At 49.8% G+C, this 22,187-nt stretch overlaps 3 protein-coding genes across 6 annotated transcripts in view; all 3 read left to right on the top strand.

The window, feature by feature from the left end:
* Window positions 1–4,553, top strand: part of Exoc6 (exocyst complex component 6) — a 145,052-nt gene extending 140,499 nt beyond the window's left edge. For 2 of the 3 annotated variants that reach the window (XM_021224794.2, XM_005063646.4), the window contains exons 21-22: window positions 2,003–2,115; window positions 3,399–4,553. In XM_021224794.2, the coding sequence (XP_021080453.2) occupies window positions 2,003–2,115; window positions 3,399–3,531 (246 nt within the window). In that variant the 3' untranslated portion in view covers window positions 3,532–4,553. Of the gene's footprint in view, window positions 1–1,914; window positions 1,963–2,002; window positions 2,116–3,398 lie in introns of all 3 variants that reach the window. The other variant, XM_021224805.2, reaches the window with a different exon arrangement.
* Window positions 4,554–5,083: 530 nt separating this feature from the next.
* On the top strand, window positions 5,084–13,382 carry LOC101836485 (cytochrome P450 26C1). The gene is made up of 6 exons (XM_005063645.4): window positions 5,084–6,349; window positions 6,859–7,083; window positions 7,537–7,812; window positions 8,934–9,089; window positions 10,263–10,580; window positions 12,416–13,382. Exons 1-6 carry the CDS (start codon window positions 5,816–5,818, stop codon window positions 12,785–12,787), a joined length of 1,881 nt encoding a protein of 626 aa, XP_005063702.2. The 5' UTR covers window positions 5,084–5,815; the 3' UTR covers window positions 12,788–13,382.
* Window positions 13,383–17,371: 3,989 nt separating this feature from the next.
* LOC101836237 (cytochrome P450 26A1) lies at window positions 17,372–21,061 on the top strand. Of its 2 annotated transcripts, none has more exons than XM_040744967.1 (7): window positions 17,372–17,534; window positions 18,013–18,237; window positions 18,476–18,766; window positions 18,847–19,005; window positions 19,468–19,602; window positions 20,148–20,300; window positions 20,540–21,061. In XM_040744967.1, exons 2-7 carry the CDS (start codon window positions 18,031–18,033, stop codon window positions 20,879–20,881), a joined length of 1,287 nt encoding a protein of 428 aa, XP_040600901.1. In that variant the 5' UTR covers window positions 17,372–17,534; window positions 18,013–18,030; the 3' UTR covers window positions 20,882–21,061. The 2 variants fall into 2 exon arrangements, with proteins under 2 accessions (XP_040600901.1, XP_005063701.1); XM_005063644.4 differs by lacking the exon at window positions 17,372–17,534 and adding an exon at window positions 17,579–17,822.
* The last annotated feature ends 1,126 nt before the right edge of the window (window positions 21,062–22,187 follow it).

Raw genomic sequence — 22,187 nt, 5'->3', positions numbered from 1 at the left:
AATGCTATTTTTTAAAGATTTATTTATGTATTATATATACAGCATTCTTTCTGCATGTATGCCTGCAAACCAGAAGAGGGCACCAGATCTCACTACAGATGTTTGTGAGCCACCATGAGGTTTCTGGGAATTGAACTCAGGACCTGTGGAAGAGCAGCCAGTGCTCTTAACCACTGAGCCATCTCTCTCTCTCTCTAGCCCATAAATGCTATTTTTAATTCTAGCATTAAAGCATGTTCACTGCAGAATATTATGACAATAAAGAAAAAAAGTTACTTGTAATCCCACCGTAAAAGTAACATCATTCTTCCATTTGTGGGGTTTTCTGTAATTAAGTAGCAGTGTACATCATAACCATCTTCCTAAGCCATTTAAATCCTATGTAAATGATTCTATTAAACATGTGATGGTCATTGTTAAGTTCTACCTTCCTGTTTTATCAGTTTATCTTTTTTTTTCCCCTGTGGTAATGCTAGGCATTGAATCTAGACCTCCTGTACACTAGGCACAAGTTTCTTGATATTGAGATTTAGACTGTTTTAATTTTTTCTGTAACCTAATAAAATGTTGGAAATTACTATCTTTGTGCATAACTTTTGTCCACCTTTATTATTTTTTCTAAAATTTCTTCACTTATAAGTATTATTACCAATTCCAAGAAGATCACAGTTTTATGGTTCTTAATTAAACGCATTACAGAATGATTGCATATCAATCACAGTATAATCATCTGAGTATATGAAATTAATATTCTTTGGGAAAAATATGTTACCAAGCAACACGAAAAAATTATGCACATGTTGTCTTTCCATTGTCAGGCAGTATCTTTTTTCTATTGTTTCATTAGAGTTTCTATAACAACAGTGTTTTAATTTCAGTGATGGTCTAGAACATTCTCTTGTCTGAAAATAAACAGAGTCACCATTAGTCATTAATATTTTCATTATTGTGAACTTTCTGTCTTTTACAAGAGTCTGTTGACACTTGTAAATTAATGGAGGAAAAAGAAGTGTCAAATAGTCCCTCACCTTCCCAAGAAAAAGTTGGTTTCTCCTAATCATTCTTTTGGTGGCTTTAATCACCTTAAAAGTTTTTATTCCTTTTAGAGTTGCTGGTCCCATAAAATGCGTCCTTCATGTGAAAGTAAAACCAAGAGAGCCCCTATTTATGAAGTATGTTTTTAAAAAGAATATAAAAACGGAGGAAATAGTGAGTGAAGCATCTAGCTTTCTGAAACAATTCAAACGGGGAAGGAACAGGAAGTTGACTTTAAATGGCTTAAGGGGATTAGGGCTTTAAAGGTGAGTAAGGAGCTAGATGCTTTGGGTTAGGCCTGGCATTGCTTTTAAAAGATTATAACAATATTTGACAGTGATTCTAAATGGAGATTATAAAGCAAATAGCCAGTTTTGAGACAGTGTGGAAAACAAAGGATGTCTTTTGTTGTTGTTTGTTTACACAAAATGGTTGGCTAAAGTTAACAGGCGAATCCTGAAGCCCGGGCTCATCATTATACTGAGCTCTGTCACTGAGGAGAATGCAGCAGAGGGTGTTTAATGCACTTCGTTGAGATTATCTGAGCTTTTGTTTTCAATTACTTTAGGAAAATCTGGCTGCAAATGGCTTCTGTGAAAGGTAAACATACTTCTGCTGTCTGATTCTGTGCACAGTTAGTGGCACGAGCCTTTCCACCTGCGTTGTGGGTAGTGTACAAAGTTAACAACTTTAAATAATAGTACAGGTGCTAATGTGATTGTGAGAGTGTTCCATACAATCATATGGAGATGTCGTTAGTCGATAGGACAACAGCCACTGATGATTTTTAGCAATTCCAAAATAAAAAATAATGAATATGATTTTGGTTTGAAGTATACTGGTTATGTTCTTAAAATGAATTTCCTTATTTTATCGTAGAAAGCAAACCATGTGGAGAGGAACGAGTAACATATTCCTGATTTATGTGTGAGTAGATATCCAAAGGCTGACATGTTTTCTTCCTCAGCTCCTTGACTTGTTTATGGTTTGGGACTGGTCCACTTACCTCGCTGACTATGGACAGCCAGCCTCCAAGTACCTCCGTGTGAACCCACACACAGCCCTTACTCTCTTGGAGAAGTGAGTATGGTCTCAAAATTGTTTTGGCTTTTATTTTAGGTAGCATTTACACAAGGTTCGATTCAGTGATAAAGAATAGAGATTTCTCTGAAAAGAGAAATGTCTAGTGGAGTTTTAAAAGTACAGCTAGATGTGATGGCATTGTGCCGGCCCTGAAGCAGGGGGATCGTGGGTTTGAGAGAGCTGAGATTTTAGTGAGTATAGGGTGTGAAATCTGGAGCAGAGATGGGAGGGAAGGAGAGAAATTCAGTCCGTTATGATGAACCAAAGATAAGTCTCTTTCTTGCCTTTCAGGGTTATTTTGGCTACATATGTGAGGAAGAACTTGTTTTTTCCTAATGTATCTTGAAAATCTCAGGCTCAGTTTGCTTTATGAATGTGTTACTTTATGAATGTGTTAATGGAAGCCTAGAATGTTTAGCACAGCCCTTGACTGCACTGTGCTTGTGCCTGAGTCCCTCCCCGCAAATGGAGAGAACAGGGTTTACGTGAAGACACAAGAATCGGAGCTACTTAAAAATAAAGTAGAACAGGGCCAAGAAATGGAATGTTCGCCTCAGCAGTATCTCAGGCTTGGATTCTGTGCAGGTGGAGAAACACGAGGTTTGAGAAAACGATGCTGTAAGGAGGGAGACAGTGGGGTTCGCTGCCCCAGCTGAACACAGTGCTCTTTTCCCTCATCGTGTGGCCGACTTTTCCTTCACTCGGTCATATCTGTTTAAAGTATAACTATTGAAGTGTGGTTTTATGTTACATTGTCCATTGCTTTCCCAAATTTCAAATATAGCTGTGGTTATTTGATTTGAAAGGATATAAGAAACTATTCACAAAATTTATAAATTGATTTTATAATGTCCTGAAATGCTGCTGAAGCAAAAAAAATTACATTTAAATTTTTCTCATGCCGTTTTCACTCTCACGTGGTCTTGCTGTGAATGTGTAGTAGAGCCCACACAGGGTCTTCTAATAAGTCTTTTGGTGTGATGTCAGAAAACAATGTGCATATCTTAGCTTTGTATGCTAGTGCAAGGTCATGACTTTCTCCCTGTCTCCAAGTGTTTTCTGTATTTGTACATTTGATGGCACCAATTTTCATTTCAAGCACACAGTTGGTATTGGATAAGTGAGAGCACTTGGAGGGAGGGAGGGAGGGAGGGAGGGAGGGAGGGAGGGAGGGAGGGAGGCAGGCAGGAAGGAAGGAAGGAAGGAAGGAAGGAAGGAAGGAAGGAAGGAAAGGAAGGAAGGAGCTTTTCCTTTTCAGCATTTATGTTTGTATATTGTAGGATGAAGGACACCAGCAAGAAGAATAATATATTCGCCCAGTTCCGGAAGAACGACCGAGACAGGCAGAAGCTGATAGAGACAGTCGTGAAGCAGCTTAGAGGCTTGGTGACTGGGATGTCCCAGCACATGTAGACACATCAGGTCCATGAGAGCTTCTCTGTGGCCAGCACTGGTCATGAGACAATTTGTTTACAGAAGTCAAAAACTACAGTAGAGCAAATACACTGCTGAGGGCTTAAACAAGTAGTGGTAACAAACATCATTTGTATGGATTTTTAAATAATTGAATACTATTTTATATATAAAATGTAAGATTAATTTTTTCAATGAAGAGGAAAAGTCAAAAGTGTAATATATAAATCCAATAAATTGTATATGAAAGTGATTGTAAATATTAGGAAAGCTCGTGTCTCTGCTTGTTAAGTATTCCTTCTTCCCTTGAAGCTGGAAAGAGCTCCTGTATGCCATTATAGTTTGGGACACAGCCACTGCTGAGAAGGAAATATTTGGCTGTCATTGTTGTACTTTTAGCTTTTATTTTCACTTCAACTTGACTCATGTGCCTCAAATTTTTCATTCTGCTGATTCTGAGGAGGAAATATAAAAATCTTGAAAGTTCCTGAAATCAAACACAGCTCACCAGGAATGTAAATTGTTTGTTATATTTGGATAGCTTAATCATTCTGAAAATGAAGAAAAGGGGTTGGATTTCCTAAAGATGTAATATTTCTTGTAGCTGACCCCTTGTTAAAGTTTTAGTTTGGTTTAAGTTAAAGAGAAGGCAGTCAAGGGGCTGTTTACATCAGGTGTGGCGGTCCTAGTGTGGATGTGTTCCTCCTACATAATGGAGTCACCACAGGTTCAGGTGAACGCGCTTCAGATAGTCATCTCAGTGCTGTGGACTGTGGAAACAATGCAGACCAACTGAACTCTGAAGCCTACAGCAAATGTACATCTTTCTCTGGATAAATCAGTGACACAAATGGCGATGTAAACCTGACCTTTGTTTTCTCTGCACTGTAATTATGCTGAAAATACCCTTTGCGTTTTCCGGATTTATGCCTGTAGACTCCTGACTCTGTAAAATAAGTATGATGAGCTCTGCTTACATCTGGATTTCGTGTTGAACATTAAAAAGGTTGGGAGTTGTTGAAGATGCTATTTCAGATATTCCAGAGCTTCTCGTTTTAAACGGCCACCTCCAGAAAAGGCCTATTTATTCCCTAATTATCAGAATGCGCATGACACAAAACAAAACATCTTTGTTCTCTTGACAAAACACTCAAAGTATTTAATATTTTAAAACTTTTAGAGGAAAATACGATAATTCTTCAGACACAATGCATTCTATACATTAGGTGTGGTAGCAGGGAACTCTGAAGATGCCCCTCACTCTCAGGGTACTTGGGAAGACTCCTGGGAAGATTCGGAGAGAGGAACCTCCACATCCCCACCCCCAGCACTCACCCCCCCTCCTCTGTACTCTTTCCAAAACACAAGGCACTCCCCTTTCCACCCCCATCCCTCCCACACCCAGATTGTATTGTTAGCCAGCGGGTAGGCCTAAAGGCATTGCTGCCCTGAATGGGGCAGAAAGCCCAAGATGCAAGCTGGTTGGGGGGCAGCGGCGGGGGGGGGGGGGAGGGCATCTCTCCGACTCCAGAGATGGGCAATGTAATGAAAAAAAAAAGCTAGAGAATTTGGTTTGGTCCTGAGACCAGAGCTGTGCCCAGGATAAGGGCTTCAGGAGGATTTTGGGTGCCCCTGTAAATTTTAGGAGCAGTGAAATGACCATCTCCTGAAGGTTCCCTGAAGTGGCTGATTGGAGAACTTGGAGCCGGTAGAGGGTCAGACAACTGGGCCCTAGCTGTGCTTTTGGAACGCTGGGATCACAACCCGTTTTCCCTGAAGGAGGCCAAGCAAAGGGAAGCAACTCTAGCCTTTTGGCCCTTGACGTGGTGAACAGAAGGGGTTTCGAGGCTCGAGGGTGGGGGACCAGAGAGGAAGCTAATGGCTCGGAGACGGGTGGGTCAAGAGCGTGGTCTTGCGCGCAGTGTCTACTTCATGTGGACTTCTCACGCGGCTGGGTTCTTGCCCTCACCAAGAGCAGGGAAGTTACAGGGCAAAACCTCAGGCCCCGCCCAAGGATGCACATTGGGACCCAGCCCCCGCCCGGATGCCACTCCCTATTTGGATATCGAGGTGAGCTTGCCACTGCCCACTGCTTCCAATCTTTAGTCTGAGTGGGAAACTTTAAATATGCATAGGCATGTCACGTTGCTTGACCCAGGGCCAGTCCAGAGGTAGGGAGGCAGTATCTATATAAATATGTCAAAGGTAGACGGAGAGGTGTTAAGGGAGTGAAGGAGAGAAGGTGGTCGTCGGGGGGTCTGCAGCCCCGGGAATCCCAACAGTGATGGTGAGTTGTTTCTCTCCGCCTCTCTCACAGCTTTATACCAGAAGCGCTGATCGACTAATCCGAGAGTGTAGGGGCATTCCGGAGGCAAACGGCCCACCACGAAGGGGCTGGCACTTCTTGACTGCAGTGGGGGAGATGTCCTGGGCCTCCAGCGTTGAGGGAGGAGCATTCTCTAAGCGCTCAGGGTCACTGACAGTCTTGTTTAAAGAGCAGAAGCCTTGCCTGAATTTATTAATCTCTGGGACTTTTCTAGACTGCATAGGTGAGTTCTGCATAGTTCTTGAGCCCTCGGCCCTCCCAGCCGTCCCCAACCCCCGCAGGCTTGCCATGTTTTCTTGGGGGTTGAGCTGTTTATCCATGCTGGGGGCTACGGGCACCGCTGTCCTGTGTGCCGGTCTGCTGCTTGGCCTGGCCCAGCACCTGTGGACCCTCCGCTGGACGCTAAGCCGGGATCGGGCCTCAGCCTTGCCCCTACCCAAGGGCTCCATGGGCTGGCCATTCTTCGGTGAAACGCTGCACTGGTTGGTTCAGGTGAGTAGTTCTATCGTTCAGCAATGCCCCTTCTGCATCTCCTGTCGGAAGCTCTTGGTTCTCGGTGCACTTCCTAAGAAGACCCTTGCCCAGGATTTCTGAAACCCTCACCATTGCTTAGCTACTCTGTTCCTTCTAAGAGACGCCATGTCACCGAAGTTCTAAGCGCACTTCTGATAAAACATGGGTGTAAACTAGGGGCCTAGGGAGGGACTTGAAGAACGAACGTAGTACCTACCCTGCAAGTACAGACTGAAAAGCGGAGCCGTATCTCAGCCATGCATGCACCCTTAGGCACCCATATTCCCAATCTAAGCCCCTATCTCATTTTACCAGTGGGCGTCTACATTCCCATAGAGGGCCTGAGAGGTCCGTTTGGAATCTCGTTTTGTAAGTAATGTGTGACAGCCTGGGACAGGAGAGTTGTTAGGAAGAGGCAGTTGGGATATCTGGGACAAATCTTCAGCCCTGCTGACCCAGCAGCCCTTCAAGCTCCGCCTTGCTTGCAGGGCTCTCGTTTCCACAGTTCCCGCCGCGAACGCTACGGGACAGTGTTTAAGACGCACCTTCTGGGCAGGCCAGTGATCCGTGTGAGCGGCGCGGAAAACGTGCGCACCATCTTGCTGGGCGAGCACCGCCTGGTGCGTAGCCAGTGGCCGCAGAGTGCGCACATTCTGCTAGGTTCACACACACTCCTCGGCGCGGTTGGCGAGCCCCATCGGCAACGGCGTAAGGTGAGGGGAAAACCAAAGAAACTTAAGATCGATCCACCCATGGTGCCTGGGTTTCCGCGGTAGCCTGGTGTCGGGTATACTCAGAACTTGACTAGGGTCCCTGCTAAAGGAACAGGTGCCCCGAGGCAAGTCTCCTTACATTTCCGGGTTTTGAGTAATAAAGCCAGGGCAGGGCTACAAATCCTTTATTCCAGATCTTCTGTGACAGGTGCTAGCAACTTTGGAGCTTCAGATTTAAGTGGGTTCAGGGAAGACTTTGTGGAGCGGCTAACATTTGGAGCCTAGATGGATAGGAGGGACTCCTTACATCAAAGTGGAGGGAACTAAGCCAGCAAGTTTAGGTCTGTGCGGCTCAGAAGAGGAAGAAGGGACTGGACTTTGCCTTCAGGCTGCGGAGTCGTGGAGCACAAGAGGCCAGCTTGCCCTGCGCTCGCTCATCTGCGCTCCCTGCAGGTCCTAGCGCGCGTGTTCAGCCGTCCGGCTCTGGAGCAATTCGTGCCACGGCTGCAGGGGGCGCTGCGGCGAGAGGTGCGCTCCTGGTGCGCAGCCCGAGGACCGGTAGCTGTCTACGGGGCGGCCAAAGCGCTCATCTTCCGCATGGCCGCGCGCATCCTCCTGGGTCTGCAGCTGGACGAAGCGCGATGCACCGAGCTGGCCCAGACCTTTGAGCAGCTAGTGGAGAACCTCTTCTCACTGCCCCTGGACGTGCCTTTCAGTGGCCTGCGCAAGGTAATGCTGCCCCAGACCTTAGCCCATGGCTCCAGAGGCTCTCCCAAACCAGACTGGGTACCCCGGACCGAGCGCATGTCTCGGAGTAGGGTGGTGTGGTGGCTGTATGTTTTCGGATTCCGTGTGACACGGGTAGGCATCGATGGGATGCTCCTGATTCACACTCTGGCGGCCGTGCAGTCTTCTTGAGTTTCGGTCTTAGTGGTAGGCAACCAGGCAGGGGTTTCGCGCTTTCTCTAAGTGGCGCCGAATCTTCAGCACCCTTTGGAAGGTTGGCACTGCAGAACGTTGCGGGAGCCGGACAGTGGCAGATGAAGGCCAGCGCTGGGTCTGGTCTAGGGAATGGGTGTACCTGGGCCTGATGGTTTCAGAGGATTTTTCTGAGTGATGGGCGGGGCCCGGGAACTGAAGGAAGCCTTCTCCCTCCCTCTGCCCTGGAGCAGTCAGTCGCTGGAATAAAAACAATAATCTGTGAAAGAATCTTGTTGTGTGCTGGTTACCTTGCATGCCTTTTCTAGCTTAGTCCCTGCGACCTACGAAGTGTTATTCTCATTCTATTGACAAGCAGGTCTCCTTGAAGTCATGTGACAAGCAAGAACACAGTCAAGATTTGAACAAGACACTTCTGGCTACAAAACTCAAGTGCTGGCTTTCAGGATGTTTTGACTGGGCTTGCTTCCTGGACTCTGGAGAGCCATCCCCGCCCCCTTTGCTCAAACCCCTGACGGAAGCTAGTGTTTAGAATATACAATAGTGTCCTCAATGGAGTTTCTTCTTAGCACTGATTCTCACTGCCTTACCTGAATACAGGGAAAGGGTAATAGCTAAGTGCACCTTGATGGCTCTGTGCCAGGCATGGGCGCTGGCCGCTGTGTGAGGGAACCTCTCAGTGCTTTGTGTGACATTAACTGCCTTGCCAGAGGAGGCTGGTGATGGTTATCAAGACAGAGTAATATTTATAGACAGTGAACAAATCTATGACCATTTCTTGAGCCATGCCTACCTAGTGCTATGTGTGTGTAGCTAAGCTGAGACTAACATCAGGATCTAGATGAATCTAGGTAGCCAAGTCTACCCCTTGATCCTTCCTACCCCATCTTCCCTCTCTCCCTATACATCAGGGCATCCGGGCCAGGGACCAGTTATATCAGCACTTGGATGAGGCGATTGCTCAGAAGCTTCATAAGGAGCAAGCAGCAGAGCCAGGTGATGCCCTGCACCTGATCATTAACAGCGCTAGGGAGCTGGGCCATGAGCTCTCTGTGCAAGAGTTGAAGGTAGGTGATAGACCACTCCTCCCTCCCCCACTTTCCTTCCCCAGAGATCCCTCCACACCTAATCCATTCCCAGTCAAGTCCTGTTTAACCCTGTTTGGAGGCGCAGACACACCTCAGGGTGAAAAAGAAGGGTCCTGGGTTCCAGTCGTGACTGCCAGCATCTGCCATGCTTCCGAGCAGCATCAAAACCCAAACCTGGCCTTATGGGTTCTGGGTACAGTTGTCTCTCCTCTTGGGCCCTTCGCACAAGGGTTCAAGGAACTTTGAGTCCTGGGGAGTAGAGTGCCTGAGACAATGCTGGCCTGTGAAGGGAAGTAGCATGGGCAGAAGTGGGCAGTTCCACTTTGGCAGAGCTAGGGAGTAGTAGCGAGACCCCATAGAAGGGAGTCAAGGTGGGCAGGGAGGATGTCTGGATCAGAGTCTCCATCCCAGCTTCATTTTGTCCAAGCAGTTGGTCTCCAGCCAGGTCAGATTTCACTCCACAAAGATTCCTGTGTACCTGTTCAATGCCAGATTCTGTGCTGGGATGCCGAGGGCGTGCTGCGTGGGTGGTATACACTCACCTTCCGGTCACTGAAAACAGCATGCAAACACATGAAGAAAGCACTGGAAGGGCATTTGGGCAGGTGGTAGGGGTCTGCAGAATGGCCTCAGCAGAGCAGGGCCGAAAAGTAAGCTTCCTGACTTTGGAGCAAGACTGGTGCTGGGCTGCAGGTGCCTTGTCTGAAGCATGCTGTGAATGCGTGTGTGTGTGTGTGTGTGTGTGTGTGTGTGTGTGTAGAAGGACAGGGAGAGTGGGGGGAGGGAGAGAGAGACTCTCACTACTGGAACTACTAACTCTAGGGTCTTAGAGCACTTCCCAGAGTCTCAATTTCCAACTTCATAAAGTAAGAGCAGTAATTGCTCCCCACGGGGTGAAGGTGAGAATCTAACGAGTAATTGCATTTAAAGCACTAAAATAATGTACAGAATAATATCTCTGTATGGTCTCTGAAAGCTCGTTCAAAGCGGGTGTGTGCAGATGCTGGGCTGCCTATTGTTCAACACGACTTTCCTAAGTGAGTTTTGACCAATTTCAGAGCAAGTGAGCATAGCCGCCAGGGCAGGACATTGCACAGAGATAAGTTTGGACGCTTTTCACGGCACGTTCAGAACCGCCGGGCTGTCTTGCAGGAGTCAGCTGTGGAGCTCCTCTTCACGGCCTTCTTCACTACAGCCAGCGCCAGCACGTCGCTCATTCTGCTGCTTCTGCAGCACCCGGCGGCCGTCGCCAAGATCCAGCAGGAGCTGTCAGCGCAGGGGCTGGGGCACGCGTGCGGCTGCGCACCCCTGGCCACAGGGCCCCGACCCGACTGCAGCTGTGAGCCGGACCTTAGCCTGGCGGCCCTGGGCCGACTGCGCTACGTCGATTGCGTAGTCAAGGAGGTGCTTCGCCTCCTACCACCTGTGTCCGGGGGCTACCGCACTGTGCTGCGAACCTTTGAGCTGGACGTAAGTGCGCCGCTCTGTGGGGCCTCTGGATGCTTGCAGCGGCGCTGGGGTGGGAAGAGGGCAGGCAGATCAGCACAGAGATCTCTTTCCCTTGCCAGGGTCTCAGCTTTCCCTCCTGTAAAATGGGCTGGATCCGGACTCTGCTTCCTCCAACCCCATCAGAGGGATGCAGAGCTTGGTGCCTGAAGAGCTGTCGTAGTTAGAAATTTTATATGTAGTATATATAAGTAGAAATGCTTTTATAAAGTATATAAGTATATACTTCAGCTTTTGTCAGGGATCCTGCTAGGTTTTAGAACGCAGACATTTTTCTCTGAACCGTACTCCTCGCAAAGTGTGTGTCTAAAACGGGAAGGCGGCACACGGCTTCTTCAGTTCTTCATTAGACTAAAGAACGGTCATTGTCACCTGTCCAGGGCTGGCGCTTAGGCCATGTGCCTGGGAAATGCAACAGCCTTAATACAAAGAACAAAATCTTAATGGTTTCATCAGGCTGCCCTTGACTGGACAGCTAGGCCTGACTGTATCGAAATAATGTGGACAGTTTCCCTTTACTGGGGGGTCTCCGTTTATCCTCTGGGAGGATGCTGGTTTGGTTCTTTTTTTTTTTTTTAGGAGGCTGGGGGTGTTTGATGAATTGGGGAATTCACACTGCAGAACTTGAGGGTCTCTGCCTGAATGGCTTTGCTGCATTGGGGGGGGGGGGGTTGAAGAAGGGACTCCGTGCAGAGAGGGAGGGACCAAGACTATGGAATGAAGCCAGGAGATTTCTAGTGTTGGGTGAGACCAGTCAAAGGGTTGGAATGTGGAGAGTGTGCCACAGAGGGGGAGCTGCCAGTCAAAGGCTTGGTACTCAGGTGACTTGGGTGCCTGAATTTAATGCTGCAGTGCTGGCATGCCCAGTAAACTGCCAGAGCAGCAGAGGACTGGCAGTTTCCAGGGCTGTAGGTAGAGCACGGGGAAGGTCGTCGTTGTAGTCCTCCTCCCCCTTCTCCTCCTCCTCCCCCTCCTCCCCCTCCTCCCCCTCCTCCTCCTCCTTCTTCCTCCCTCCCCCCACCCCCACTGTATAGACGGGACACTGAGGACTAGGGAGGAAAGCACATTCCTTGGATGATTTTGATGTGTTCTTTCCCCCAGTGAGAACCCGAATAGTAATGACCCTTCACAGGCTTCAGAAAACCGCGGTCATTGGAGGGGCGGGTGGCATTGTAGTCAGGGATTGGAAGACCCATGAAAAAGCTGAGAGGCTGGGAATGTAGGACAGCGCAGGCACACTTTTCCTAGTATGAATGAGGTCCTGAGCTTGCGGGGAGCAGAAAGAGGGCGGGACGATTGGGAGGTGGGAGTGTGCGTGTTCTCAAGTGTAACACAAGGTCGTGTTATTGTGTGGAGGTGAGCGGGCGGGCGGGCGGGGAAGTCTTCAGTTAAATGCAAACAAGTTTTATAATTGAACCGTCCCAGAGGAGCGCCGGCTTCCCTGCTTCAGCTACAGTCTTACAATATAAGTCTCCTGTGTCAAAAGAAAACAGGAGAAAGACAACAAACCCGTAACATTCAATTTCATGGGCACTAATGTATGCCAAGCTCCGTTTGAAATTCTCTCAACAACGTGGATATTTTTTATTTTTACTTTCTCAACTAAAAGGGTGGGGTGGGAGGAGCGCCAGCATTTCAAGATCTTACAGCTCATTAGTGAAGATCTTTTAGCTTCTGGCTTAGTTAATCACAAGCCCCTGGAGGTTTATTTGGCGCTTCTGGGTGCGGGGGATGGGTGGGGAATTGGCTCTGGCCATTTCCCGGTGCTTAGCGATCAAGATGGCCCCCTCACTTCTCAGGGCTACCAGATCCCCAAAGGCTGGAGCGTGATGTATAGCATCCGAGACACACACGAGACAGCTGCTGTGTACCGTAGCCCGCCCGAGGGCTTCGATCCCGAGCGCTTTGGCGTGGAGAGTGAGGACGCGCGGGGCTCCTGCTTCCATTACATCCCATTCGGCGGCGGCGCGCGCAGCTGCCTGGGCCAGAAGCTAGCACGGGTGATGCTGAAACTGCTCGCCGTGGAACTGGTGCGCACAGCGCGCTGGGAACTGGCTACACCTGCCTTCCCGGTCATGCAGACGGTGCCCATCCTGCACCCAGTGGACGGGCTGCGACTCTTTTTTCATCCTCTGGAGACTTTGGGTGCGGGGGATGGGTTACACCTCTGACTCGCTGCTCCTTCTAGCCTTGGCTTGCCCAGTGGCTGCTGCGCGCCTCTGTGCGGTCCATCTTTAGCGCCCTAGGCCCTCATCTCACGCACATTCACGGAGTCGTGGGTTTAACAGATGCTCACGGGACGATTCTGTGCTAGACTGGAAGGACTAGTAGACTAAACCACAGGCCCCACATTGGAGATTCGCTGAGTGAGGGAGGCGCGCTCCACACCACACCGCAGGCACTTGGCAAGATCTGAAGGAGTCAGCGGTGGAAAGAATCTATCTCCACTAGATGAAACCTGGCTTCACCTTCAAGTCCCGCAGGGAACTTGGATATGGGGTCCTGGCTGTGTGGCGGTGGTGATTGGGTGTACTATCAAACCAGAGGAGGATTTGTAACTTTTTTTTTTTTTAAGTTAGCGGATACCGGGATGAGTCTGCGACGCTGGCCAAAAGGCACAGCAGAGGGCTCTCAGCAACTCTCAGGCTTATTGAGCCTTGGAAGAAATTAAGTACCCAGGTACAGCGGGTGCTGCTTCCAAGGCTCCAACTGGCTCAACATCAGCAGATTCTGCTAGAGACTTTTTTTCTCAATATATGTTTTTATTTAAATTAGAAGCGTGAATGTTTCACATGTCAGTCCCAGCTCCCTCTCCCACCCTTCCTCCCTTGTCCCTCCACCAGTCCCCCAGCCCCCCACCCAATCCCCACATCATTCCCCAGGGAGGGTGAGACCCTCCTTGGGGGGGGATCTCTAAAGTCTGTCATCTCATCCTGGGCAGAACCTAGGCCCTTCCCCATGTGTCCAGGTTGTCCCTCTATTTGGAATGGGCTCCCAAAGCTCTGCTAGAGACTTTTGAAAAGAGAAATCCCTACTTCAGTAATTCATTAATACCCTCATTTATGCAGAAGAGAGTATGTTCTCTGGAGATGTCTCTTAAGTCTGGTCCATTCGAGGTTGAGACAAAATTTCTACAAGGGATACACAAGAGATTTGCGATATCTGTGCCAAAACAGGAAGGCCAAGAAATAACATTTCCTGCCAGGGTTGAGTAAGGAGGCTGGGGCTCAGTTGACCAGCTGCCCCCTGGTGTTACAGCTAAGGGTGGAGAGGGGTGGAATACAGAGACACACCTGAAGAACCCACTGTAGCCTGTGCCCAGAGGGTCTGAAAGCATGGAGCCCATGCTTCCCTCTGGACCGCGGATCTGGATGCCGGGTTTTGGATTGTCTCTGCAACACCAGCTTGCAGAATTGCTCTCCTGGCTGCCTCACTATTGTCACGGGGAAACTGAGGATTAAAGAACTGAGTGACTCTCCTGAGGAGCCGCTGCGGTCCATCACTCAGTGCTCCCTCCCCATGCCAGTGCCATCTGTGGGACCCAGGCCTTTTGCTTTTACTGTACACATCCCTAGGCTGTCTTAAGGACTGTCTGGCCTTCCCAATCCCGAGATTCCCACCACTGTTTAAATCAAAGTCATGATCATCCTGCCATCATTCCCCAAAGCCCACTTCAACCTGCCACCCACATTCCCACACTCCTGGGTAAGGAGACATAACTGGTGAGTCCAGGAAGCTGTAACCTGGTCTGGGCTGACCCTGTTGTGAATCAGGAGGAAACTGGTGGCCTCCTGACCGTATGCTTAAAGTGAATCCTGGGGCCTGAAGGCAAGGGGGACATCAGTAGGTACTTGGAGGTGAGCAGCTGCTGGGATTCACACCACCATAACCCTGACACAGGACAGTTAATCACCCATAGCTGGTCAGAGGAAAGACCAGGTCCTGAGCTCTGCAGGCACCAGGGGGAGCAAAGGTGTTATGGTGCAGGCCTACCATGGGAATCTGAGAAATCTGGATCTGGATGAGGAGGCCAAAAGACCCTGCTTCGATGCTGCCTCTGGTCTGGGGAGAAAAGAAATAGTGGGGATGCCTTTCGGAAACCAGGACAAACTGGTTCAAAGAGACTTGTGTACTTGCTGTGGGGTCTGGACCAGCTCTAAGCACGTGGAAGTGACTCCAATTTTTCTCTCATTTCCCATTGTTGCATCATATTATTGAGGAACATGTAGGCTCCCGATTTAGCAACTGCAAGTTCTTAGGGAAAGAGCAGATGTAGTTCTTGTCCCTTGGACTTCTAATGTTCACAGAAAGAGGCAGACAATGAATAAACCAGCAAAACAAAAGCAAAACAAACAAAACCCCAACAATGCCCAGTGGTGAAAAGCATAGAGAAACTAACAACAACAACAAAACCCAAACCCCAAACAAAAACAAAGCAGGCCTTTAACACAGAGTCCATTTAAATTCGGGCTGTTGGGCAAGGGAACCCGTCTGAGGCAGCATTGGCAGGGATCAGTCCACTTTGGCTTCGGTCCTCAGCCAGCATTGGGAACAGCAGCAGGTATGGACGCCTGAGACCAGAGAGCTAAGGGGGGGGGGGGCTGAAGGGAAAGCTCAGGAGCTTGAGCTGGTCATCTGATTTCTGCCACCTTTTACTCCAGCAGACACAAAAGAGCAGAAACAACCCAACCGACACAAAACTGACCCCACGGCTCTCAACCCTTAGCAATAAGAAAACTGTTTGGCAAACATTTTGTTTCTCAGCCAGCCAACCTCCCCTTCCCCACCCTCTACCACCCAATAAAGTTTGGTGAAGTTTCTAGATCAACGTTTTTAAAGGATATTGCATTCTACAATTTAATGTTTTCCTTCCAGGCGCCCCGCGGATCTTAATGAACAGTTAGATTTTTTAAATTTATTTTTTAAGTACTCTCTTTTTCCCTGTGGCCATTTACAGCGCGCTAGCCGGACTCATCTTGTGACCCAGCGGGCATGTGTGCGCTGCTGAACTTGGTAGGGTGGCCCGGCAGAGTTCACTGGGATGTCACGGTCCGGCCTGCAGGGGTCACAGGCGGGTCAGGCTAAAGGATTGGGAATGGGCCCCAGGTCACGCCCCCGCTGGCCGATTTCGCACACCGGCCGGAGGCGCTCTCCATTTGAAAGGGGCGGGCCGAGATTTCTGAGAATTACCTCCAGCACAGTCCGTCCGCGTTCCTGCCGGTGCAGGAGCTGCTTTGCAGTCCTTACAGTAACCAAAACCAAATCATTATAAGACATGACAGAGGCAGCGCCCGCCTCCCCAGAGCCTCTGAATCCCGTGGGCATCCCGGTTTAGAGAGTCCGTAGGTTTGTGAGGGTCCTCACGACCTTTGCACGTATTTTGTGACTCCTTCCCTCCGGGGCTGGGGTGGAGGGAAGGCGGGTGTCGTTTGGGGATCATATATTGATGAGCTTTTCAGAAAGCAAGTTTTTCATCTTCAAGAGACTCTTCCCAAGGGGTGCGGGTGTGCTTTTGCTAGAGCCCATGTTCCGTTCTAAACAAACACACGTCATTCTGTTTGTTTTCCGCGCCGCTGGTGAGTTCAGTGCCCAAACCAAGATAGTGTATGGCACTGGCTGAAGCGATGTGACTGGAGGTCATGGGAAGCCCAGTGTGTGTGTGTGTGTGTGTGTGTGTGTGTGTGTGTGTGTATGTGTGTGTGTACCACGCAGTTCCCCTGATCTCCATATTGGCTGCAGGGGCTGCAGACTGAAGTTGGACACAATCTCTAGAATTCGCTTCCCAGTACAGATTCCCACAACGTTCCCAGAGGCTGGCTGGGGGCAGGAGCATAGGGCCAAACAACCCTCTTTCTTACAAGGGTCTGTGGCTTTGCATTGGGTGGGACCTGGGAGACTGGAGGAAAGTTCTAGAACCTTGAAGCCCTACCATTCTATTAATGCAGCCTACCGAGCCGTTTGGAAGTAGAGGCTCCCTTTGAGACCTCGCAACTGCCTTGAGGTGTAGACAAAGTGGAAACACTTCAAGGAAGGGACACAGACAGGAGGAAACCTGGTAGCTCGCCCAGAGTCAGGCAATCCGAGGTGGAACGGGACTCTTGGGTTTCCTCTTTCTAAAGTCTTCCTCCCCATATTTACCTGGGGACCCTCTTCCTGACTGCCTGGCTGGGGTTGCAAGCCCCAGGGTCATAGGAATTAGGCTAGTTTGGCAGCATTACCACAGCTGGGCGTTGACTTTGGAGCCACTGGTGTCTTCAATACACCACTGGGCTTCAGAGCAGGGGAATCGGGCTTGTGCAAGGCTGCACCTAGGGTCCCAGAGACCTGAAGGCTTACTTGCATTGAATCCTAAAGCAGGACTTTCCAAGACTTCATGCGCGAACTCATACTTGACCTCCGAGACTCTCTGGCTTGGACCCTAACCCTTAGATCTTCTTGGGATCCTCACAGATAAAGAAACGATTGGGATTTCATGTATCTAACCTGTGGGTCGAGTCCACTGAATGGCGATTCCTGAAGGCGCTTTCCAAGCCTGTGGGGCGCCTGTGAATGGAAAGCCAGGAAGGTGGCTTTGGGCTGTGGCAGCTCAATAGGACCCGGCGGGAGGGACAACCGAGAGACACCTAGGAAGCCCAGGACTCTGAATTCCCGCTTCCGGGAACCCCAATCCACAATCCCCCGCGCGCCCCCAACCGCTCCCTGCTGACTCGGAGCTCCGCACACCCGGGATAGGGGAGGTAGTGTTGCTAGCCGCGCACCCCAGGAGGCGCGCTCCGAGGGAAGCCGCCAGTGCGCCGCCTCTGCCTGGGCGCGGAACAAACGGTTAAAGATTTTGGGCAGCGCCTCGCGGGGGGAGGAGCTAGGGGCCCGATCCGCAATTAAAGATGAACTTTGGGTGAACTAATTTGTCTGACCAAGGTAACGTGGGCAGTAACCTGGGCGGCCTATAAAGAGGGCGCGCGGCGGGGTTCGGAGCGAGGGCGGCGGCGGCAGGTGGCGCGGAGGCTGCTGCATGCCATGGGGCTCCCGGCGCTGCTGGCCAGTGCTCTCTGCACCTTCGTGCTGCCGCTGCTGCTCTTCCTGGCAGCCACCAAGCTCTGGTACCTGTACTGTGTGAGCAGCCGCGACCGCAGCTGCGCCCTCCCTTTGCCCCCAGGGACCATGGGCTTCCCATTCTTTGGGGAAACATTGCAGATGGTGCTGCAGGTAAGGGAGCTCGGGAAGGGACCTGACTCTTCCCGGGAGTCCGCCTCAGCTCAGGGCCTGGGCTGAAGCTGGGCTAAGTGTCCTCGCGAGGGAGGCGACTACAGCTAGAAGAGGGGCTAGACGGAGGCCAGATGCTCCCCGGCGCCCCCTCACGCGGGTTGCGGGTCTCTCTTCTCCACCTCCCTCTCAGCGGAGGAAGTTTCTGCAGATGAAGCGCAGGAAATACGGCTTCATCTACAAGACGCATCTGTTTGGGCGGCCCACGGTGCGGGTGATGGGCGCGGATAATGTGCGGCGCATCCTGCTGGGTGAGCACCGGCTGGTGGCAGTGCAGTGGCCTGCGTCGGTGCGCACCATCCTGGGCGCCGGCTGCCTCTCCAACTTGCACGATTCCTCTCACAAGCAGCGAAAGAAGGTAAGGGCGAGGTGGCAACGCCTTGGCTAGCAGGGAGACCTCATTCTTTGGCTTGACTCAGACAAATAGATGCTCGGGGTGGGAACCAGGACCCTCCCTGTGACCCACTTTAGCTTTCTCCACCGGCACGTGTGTAGGACTGGAGGCTCTGGGTGTGCCTGGAAGGGTACTCGGGAAGGTAGGGTGAGGTTGGAGGGGGAACAGAGGTTTGTAAACCTTTCTTCTCCCGGGGGGTCAGGTGATTATGCAGGCCTTCAACCGTGATGCACTCCAGTGCTATGTGCCGGTGATCGCCGAGGAAGTGGGCAGTTGTCTGAAGCAATGGCTAAGCTGCGGCGAGCGGGGCCTCCTGGTGTACCCTGAGGTGAAACGCCTCATGTTCCGCATCGCCATGCGCATCCTGCTGGGCTGCGAGCCCGATTCGGCGGGCGGCGGGGAGGACGAGCAGCAGCTAGTGGAGGCCTTCGAGGAGATGACCCGCAATCTCTTCTCTCTCCCCATCGACGTGCCCTTCAGCGGGCTCTACCGGGTAAGGGTGGTTTGCGGAGTTGGAGCCAGGGGCGCACAAGCCTGGCATCCGCTCACCGCCATTGCTGTCTCGGCGCTCAGGGCGTGAAGGCGAGGAACCTCATTCACGCGCGCATCGAGGAGAATATTCGCGCCAAGATCCACCGGCTTCGGGTCGAAGAGCCGCAAGGGGATTGCAAGGACGCACTGCAGCTCCTGATTGAGCATTCATTGGAGAGGGGAGAGCGGCTGGATATGCAGGTGAGTTGCAATTTCAAAAGGTGGCAGGAGTGGGGGGGGTGTCTCTGGCCTTCCAGAACACTTCCGGGGGGGGTCTCGAAAGCGCTGTCAAGGGCCCAGCTTCTCGGATGGACACCCTACCCAGATTCCACTACTGGATCCTGAAGGTTGACGATAGATCTGGGGAGCTGTGGGAGAGAGTGGCCGGCCGTGCAGCTGGGATGGTGGGTAGGTTCAAAGGGACGGTCTCAGTTGCAAAGGTTAAAAGAACGTTGGAAGGTGTTGATAAAACCAAGGCTTTAACTCGGGAGGCCAGGGAAGAGTAGAATTAAGGGAGCTTTGCATTTTCTTTGCGTTTTTTGACTTCCTATGAGCAAAACGTTTATCCCCGTGATCTTCCCTGCAAAATTCTCAGTTCGGTTCTTTGTAACGGCGTTGTAAAGTTGCACGCAGATCCGAATAAAATCCCGGTTTCATTCTTAGGCACTAAAGGAATCTTCAACAGAGCTCCTCTTCGGTGGCCATGAAACCACAGCCAGTGCTGCCACATCGCTCATCGCTTACCTAGGACTCTACCCACACGTTCTCCAGAAAGTCCGAGAGGAGTTAAAGAGTAAGGTAGGAGGATTTTACCTAGGACAGTCCCCTTCCGCCCCCTGCCCCCCACTTCCCAGTGAGTAAGTTTGCTTCCTACTTCACTATGGAAATGAAGGACCCAGGGCTAGGTGGGCCTGTGGGGGAGAGAATCGCCTCGAGAACTTAAAACGAGGCAGCGCTTTGTGCTAAGATCTCCCTTGGGTAGAGTTTGACCTTGTGTTGCTGTTCCTCCCCCACCTTTCCGGGAACTGCAGAGATTACTAGGTTCTCCTTTCACGGATTTTGCCCATTCAAAGAAACGAATAGTGTGGCAGTGCCATAGCTTATCAGGGTGGGCAGTGTTGGTGGAGGGGGGGCAAGGTATGACCTTTATACCCGGTGAGCAACATTCCCTGGCTGAAAACAGATGATGGGTTTGGAAGTGACTGGCCATTAGCTGCTATTTCCCTCTTAACCTCTCCCATCCAGAAGCCTTTGGGGTTAGGTAACAGATAGTTCTGTTGACAACAGCTGGGCTGGTTTTATTGGAATGCCCAAGCATCATTCCCCTGTTTCTGTTTTGATAGGGCTTGCTTTGCAAGAGCAATCAAGGCAGCAAGTTAGACATGGAAACGCTGGAGCAGCTTAAATACACTGGGTGTGTTATCAAGGAGACCCTTCGATTGAATCCCCCAGTTCCAGGAGGGTTTCGGGTTGCTCTGAAGACTTTTGAGTTGAATGTGAGTTCTCCTCCCATCCCATCCCATCCCCCCACCCTGCCTGTGCTGCTGAGGTTCTGAGCCTCAGCTTCCCTGAGCAGTGGCTCATATGCTCCTGCTCATATGTACATTTCAGTAATGCAACTCAACCCTGCCCCTCGCCCTCCTCTCTGAACCCAACCACATCGATGATGCCTTTTGTTGTTGCGAGCTCAAGTCCAGCTTGTTGGTTCTTAGGATTTCATAATTTTTTTTTACAGGGATACCAGATTCCCAAGGGCTGGAATGTTATTTACAGTATATGTGACACTCATGACGTGGCGGATAACTTCACTAACAAGGAGGAGTTCAACCCTGACCGCTTTCTACCATCTCAGCCAGAGGGCTCATCCAGGTTCAGCTTCATTCCATTTGGGGGAGGCCTTCGGAGCTGTGTAGGCAAAGAATTTGCAAAAGTCCTCCTTAAGATATTTACAGTGGAGCTGGCCAGGCACTGTGACTGGCAGCTTCTAAATGGACCACCTACAATGAAAACCAGTCCCACTGTGTACCCCGTGGACAATCTTCCTGCAAGATTCACCCACTTCCGGGGAGATATCTGATGGGTATTTCAACTCTTGGACTTCTTTGAAGTGTATGGTTTTTTTATACTGTCATGTTGCCTTTATTTAATTTCTAAATCTATAGTATAATATTTATGTGTCTCTACTATAGCCCCATGGTTTTTAAATATTAAAATAATGACTTTGTATGATTTCCAAATAAAGTAAAACTAAAAAGTACTTTTCTTGCTTCTGCGAGTCTTTTTGCCAAGCTGGCCATGGCAGTGCATGGCTGTAATTCTAGCACTTGGAAGGTAAGGACAGGAAGAACAGGCATTCAGGGCCAGCTTGGGCTACAGAGATACTGTCTCAAAAGAACAAAACACAGCAACAGAAATTCCTGTAAGAAAAATTGACTTGTTCAATGTTTGTACTTTGTATATTTACAATGATTTAGAAAAGAAACCATAGTTCCCCTCCATGTTAGAAAATATGTATTATGTGTGTGCTGGTCCAAAGATATTTTTGCAAGTTCTTCTAAGGTAGTTGCAATTCCATATTATGAAATATTATCAAGGCTAATTAAGTTACCTTTATTTTTTTACATTTTTATGGTGCTGAGGGTTGGATCAAAGGCCTTACGCATGCATGGGGAAGCCCTTTACCACTGAGGTACAATCCCCCCCAATCAGTCCAAAGTAAAATTTAGATTCTTTTCCTTTAGTGCTTTTTGGAGTTGACCCTGGATGATTTTAGTTATTTGGTGTTGGTTGTTGGCTTTCCTGCAGAGAAAAATGGCTCTGGGAAGGACATGATGCTGGTGTATCAGGAAGCATCATTCTAGTGTAACAGGGTCGGCAGATCTAACATCTAAGTTAGCATAATTAATCCGTGTCATATAGAGGCAGAACTCTTCTTTGAAGTTGATGTTTTAGATAAGACAGAGCCAGTCACCCTGATTATGGACAGTTCTTGACCAAAATGAAATGAAAAAAGAAAAGCACTAGCGTGTCACCTTCACTTAGAAGTTGCTTCTGAAAACAGTCCCGGGACAGGCAAGGCTGGGTTAGATAAGCTGAGCCTGCACTGTCTTTATTCAAGATGAGGCAGTAGGAGCAGATTTAGCTCACTGTCAGATAAAGTTTTTATCTATCTCTGGCAATAGGGTGTAAGCCTGACATGACTGATAAAATGGCCCAGTCATGACCCTGTGAACCTTGGCTAACCTCCTCGAAAGCACAGTTTTGTCACAGTTCTGACCCTGGCACCGCCACGTTTCTAAACTGAAGGGCGGACTCAATCCAGAAAGGTTAGCCACGGTGACTTGCTTATGCAAGCACATTCTCCCTTTTGAAATGGCACAACC

This window comes from Mesocricetus auratus, unplaced genomic scaffold, assembly GCF_017639785.1.
Source record: "Mesocricetus auratus isolate SY011 unplaced genomic scaffold, BCM_Maur_2.0 Super-Scaffold_4256, whole genome shotgun sequence".
Classification (NCBI taxonomy): Eukaryota; Metazoa; Chordata; class Mammalia; order Rodentia; family Cricetidae; genus Mesocricetus; species Mesocricetus auratus.
The sequence above is the reverse complement of the archived record's forward strand: the minus strand, read 5'-3'. Positions and strand labels throughout refer to the sequence as shown.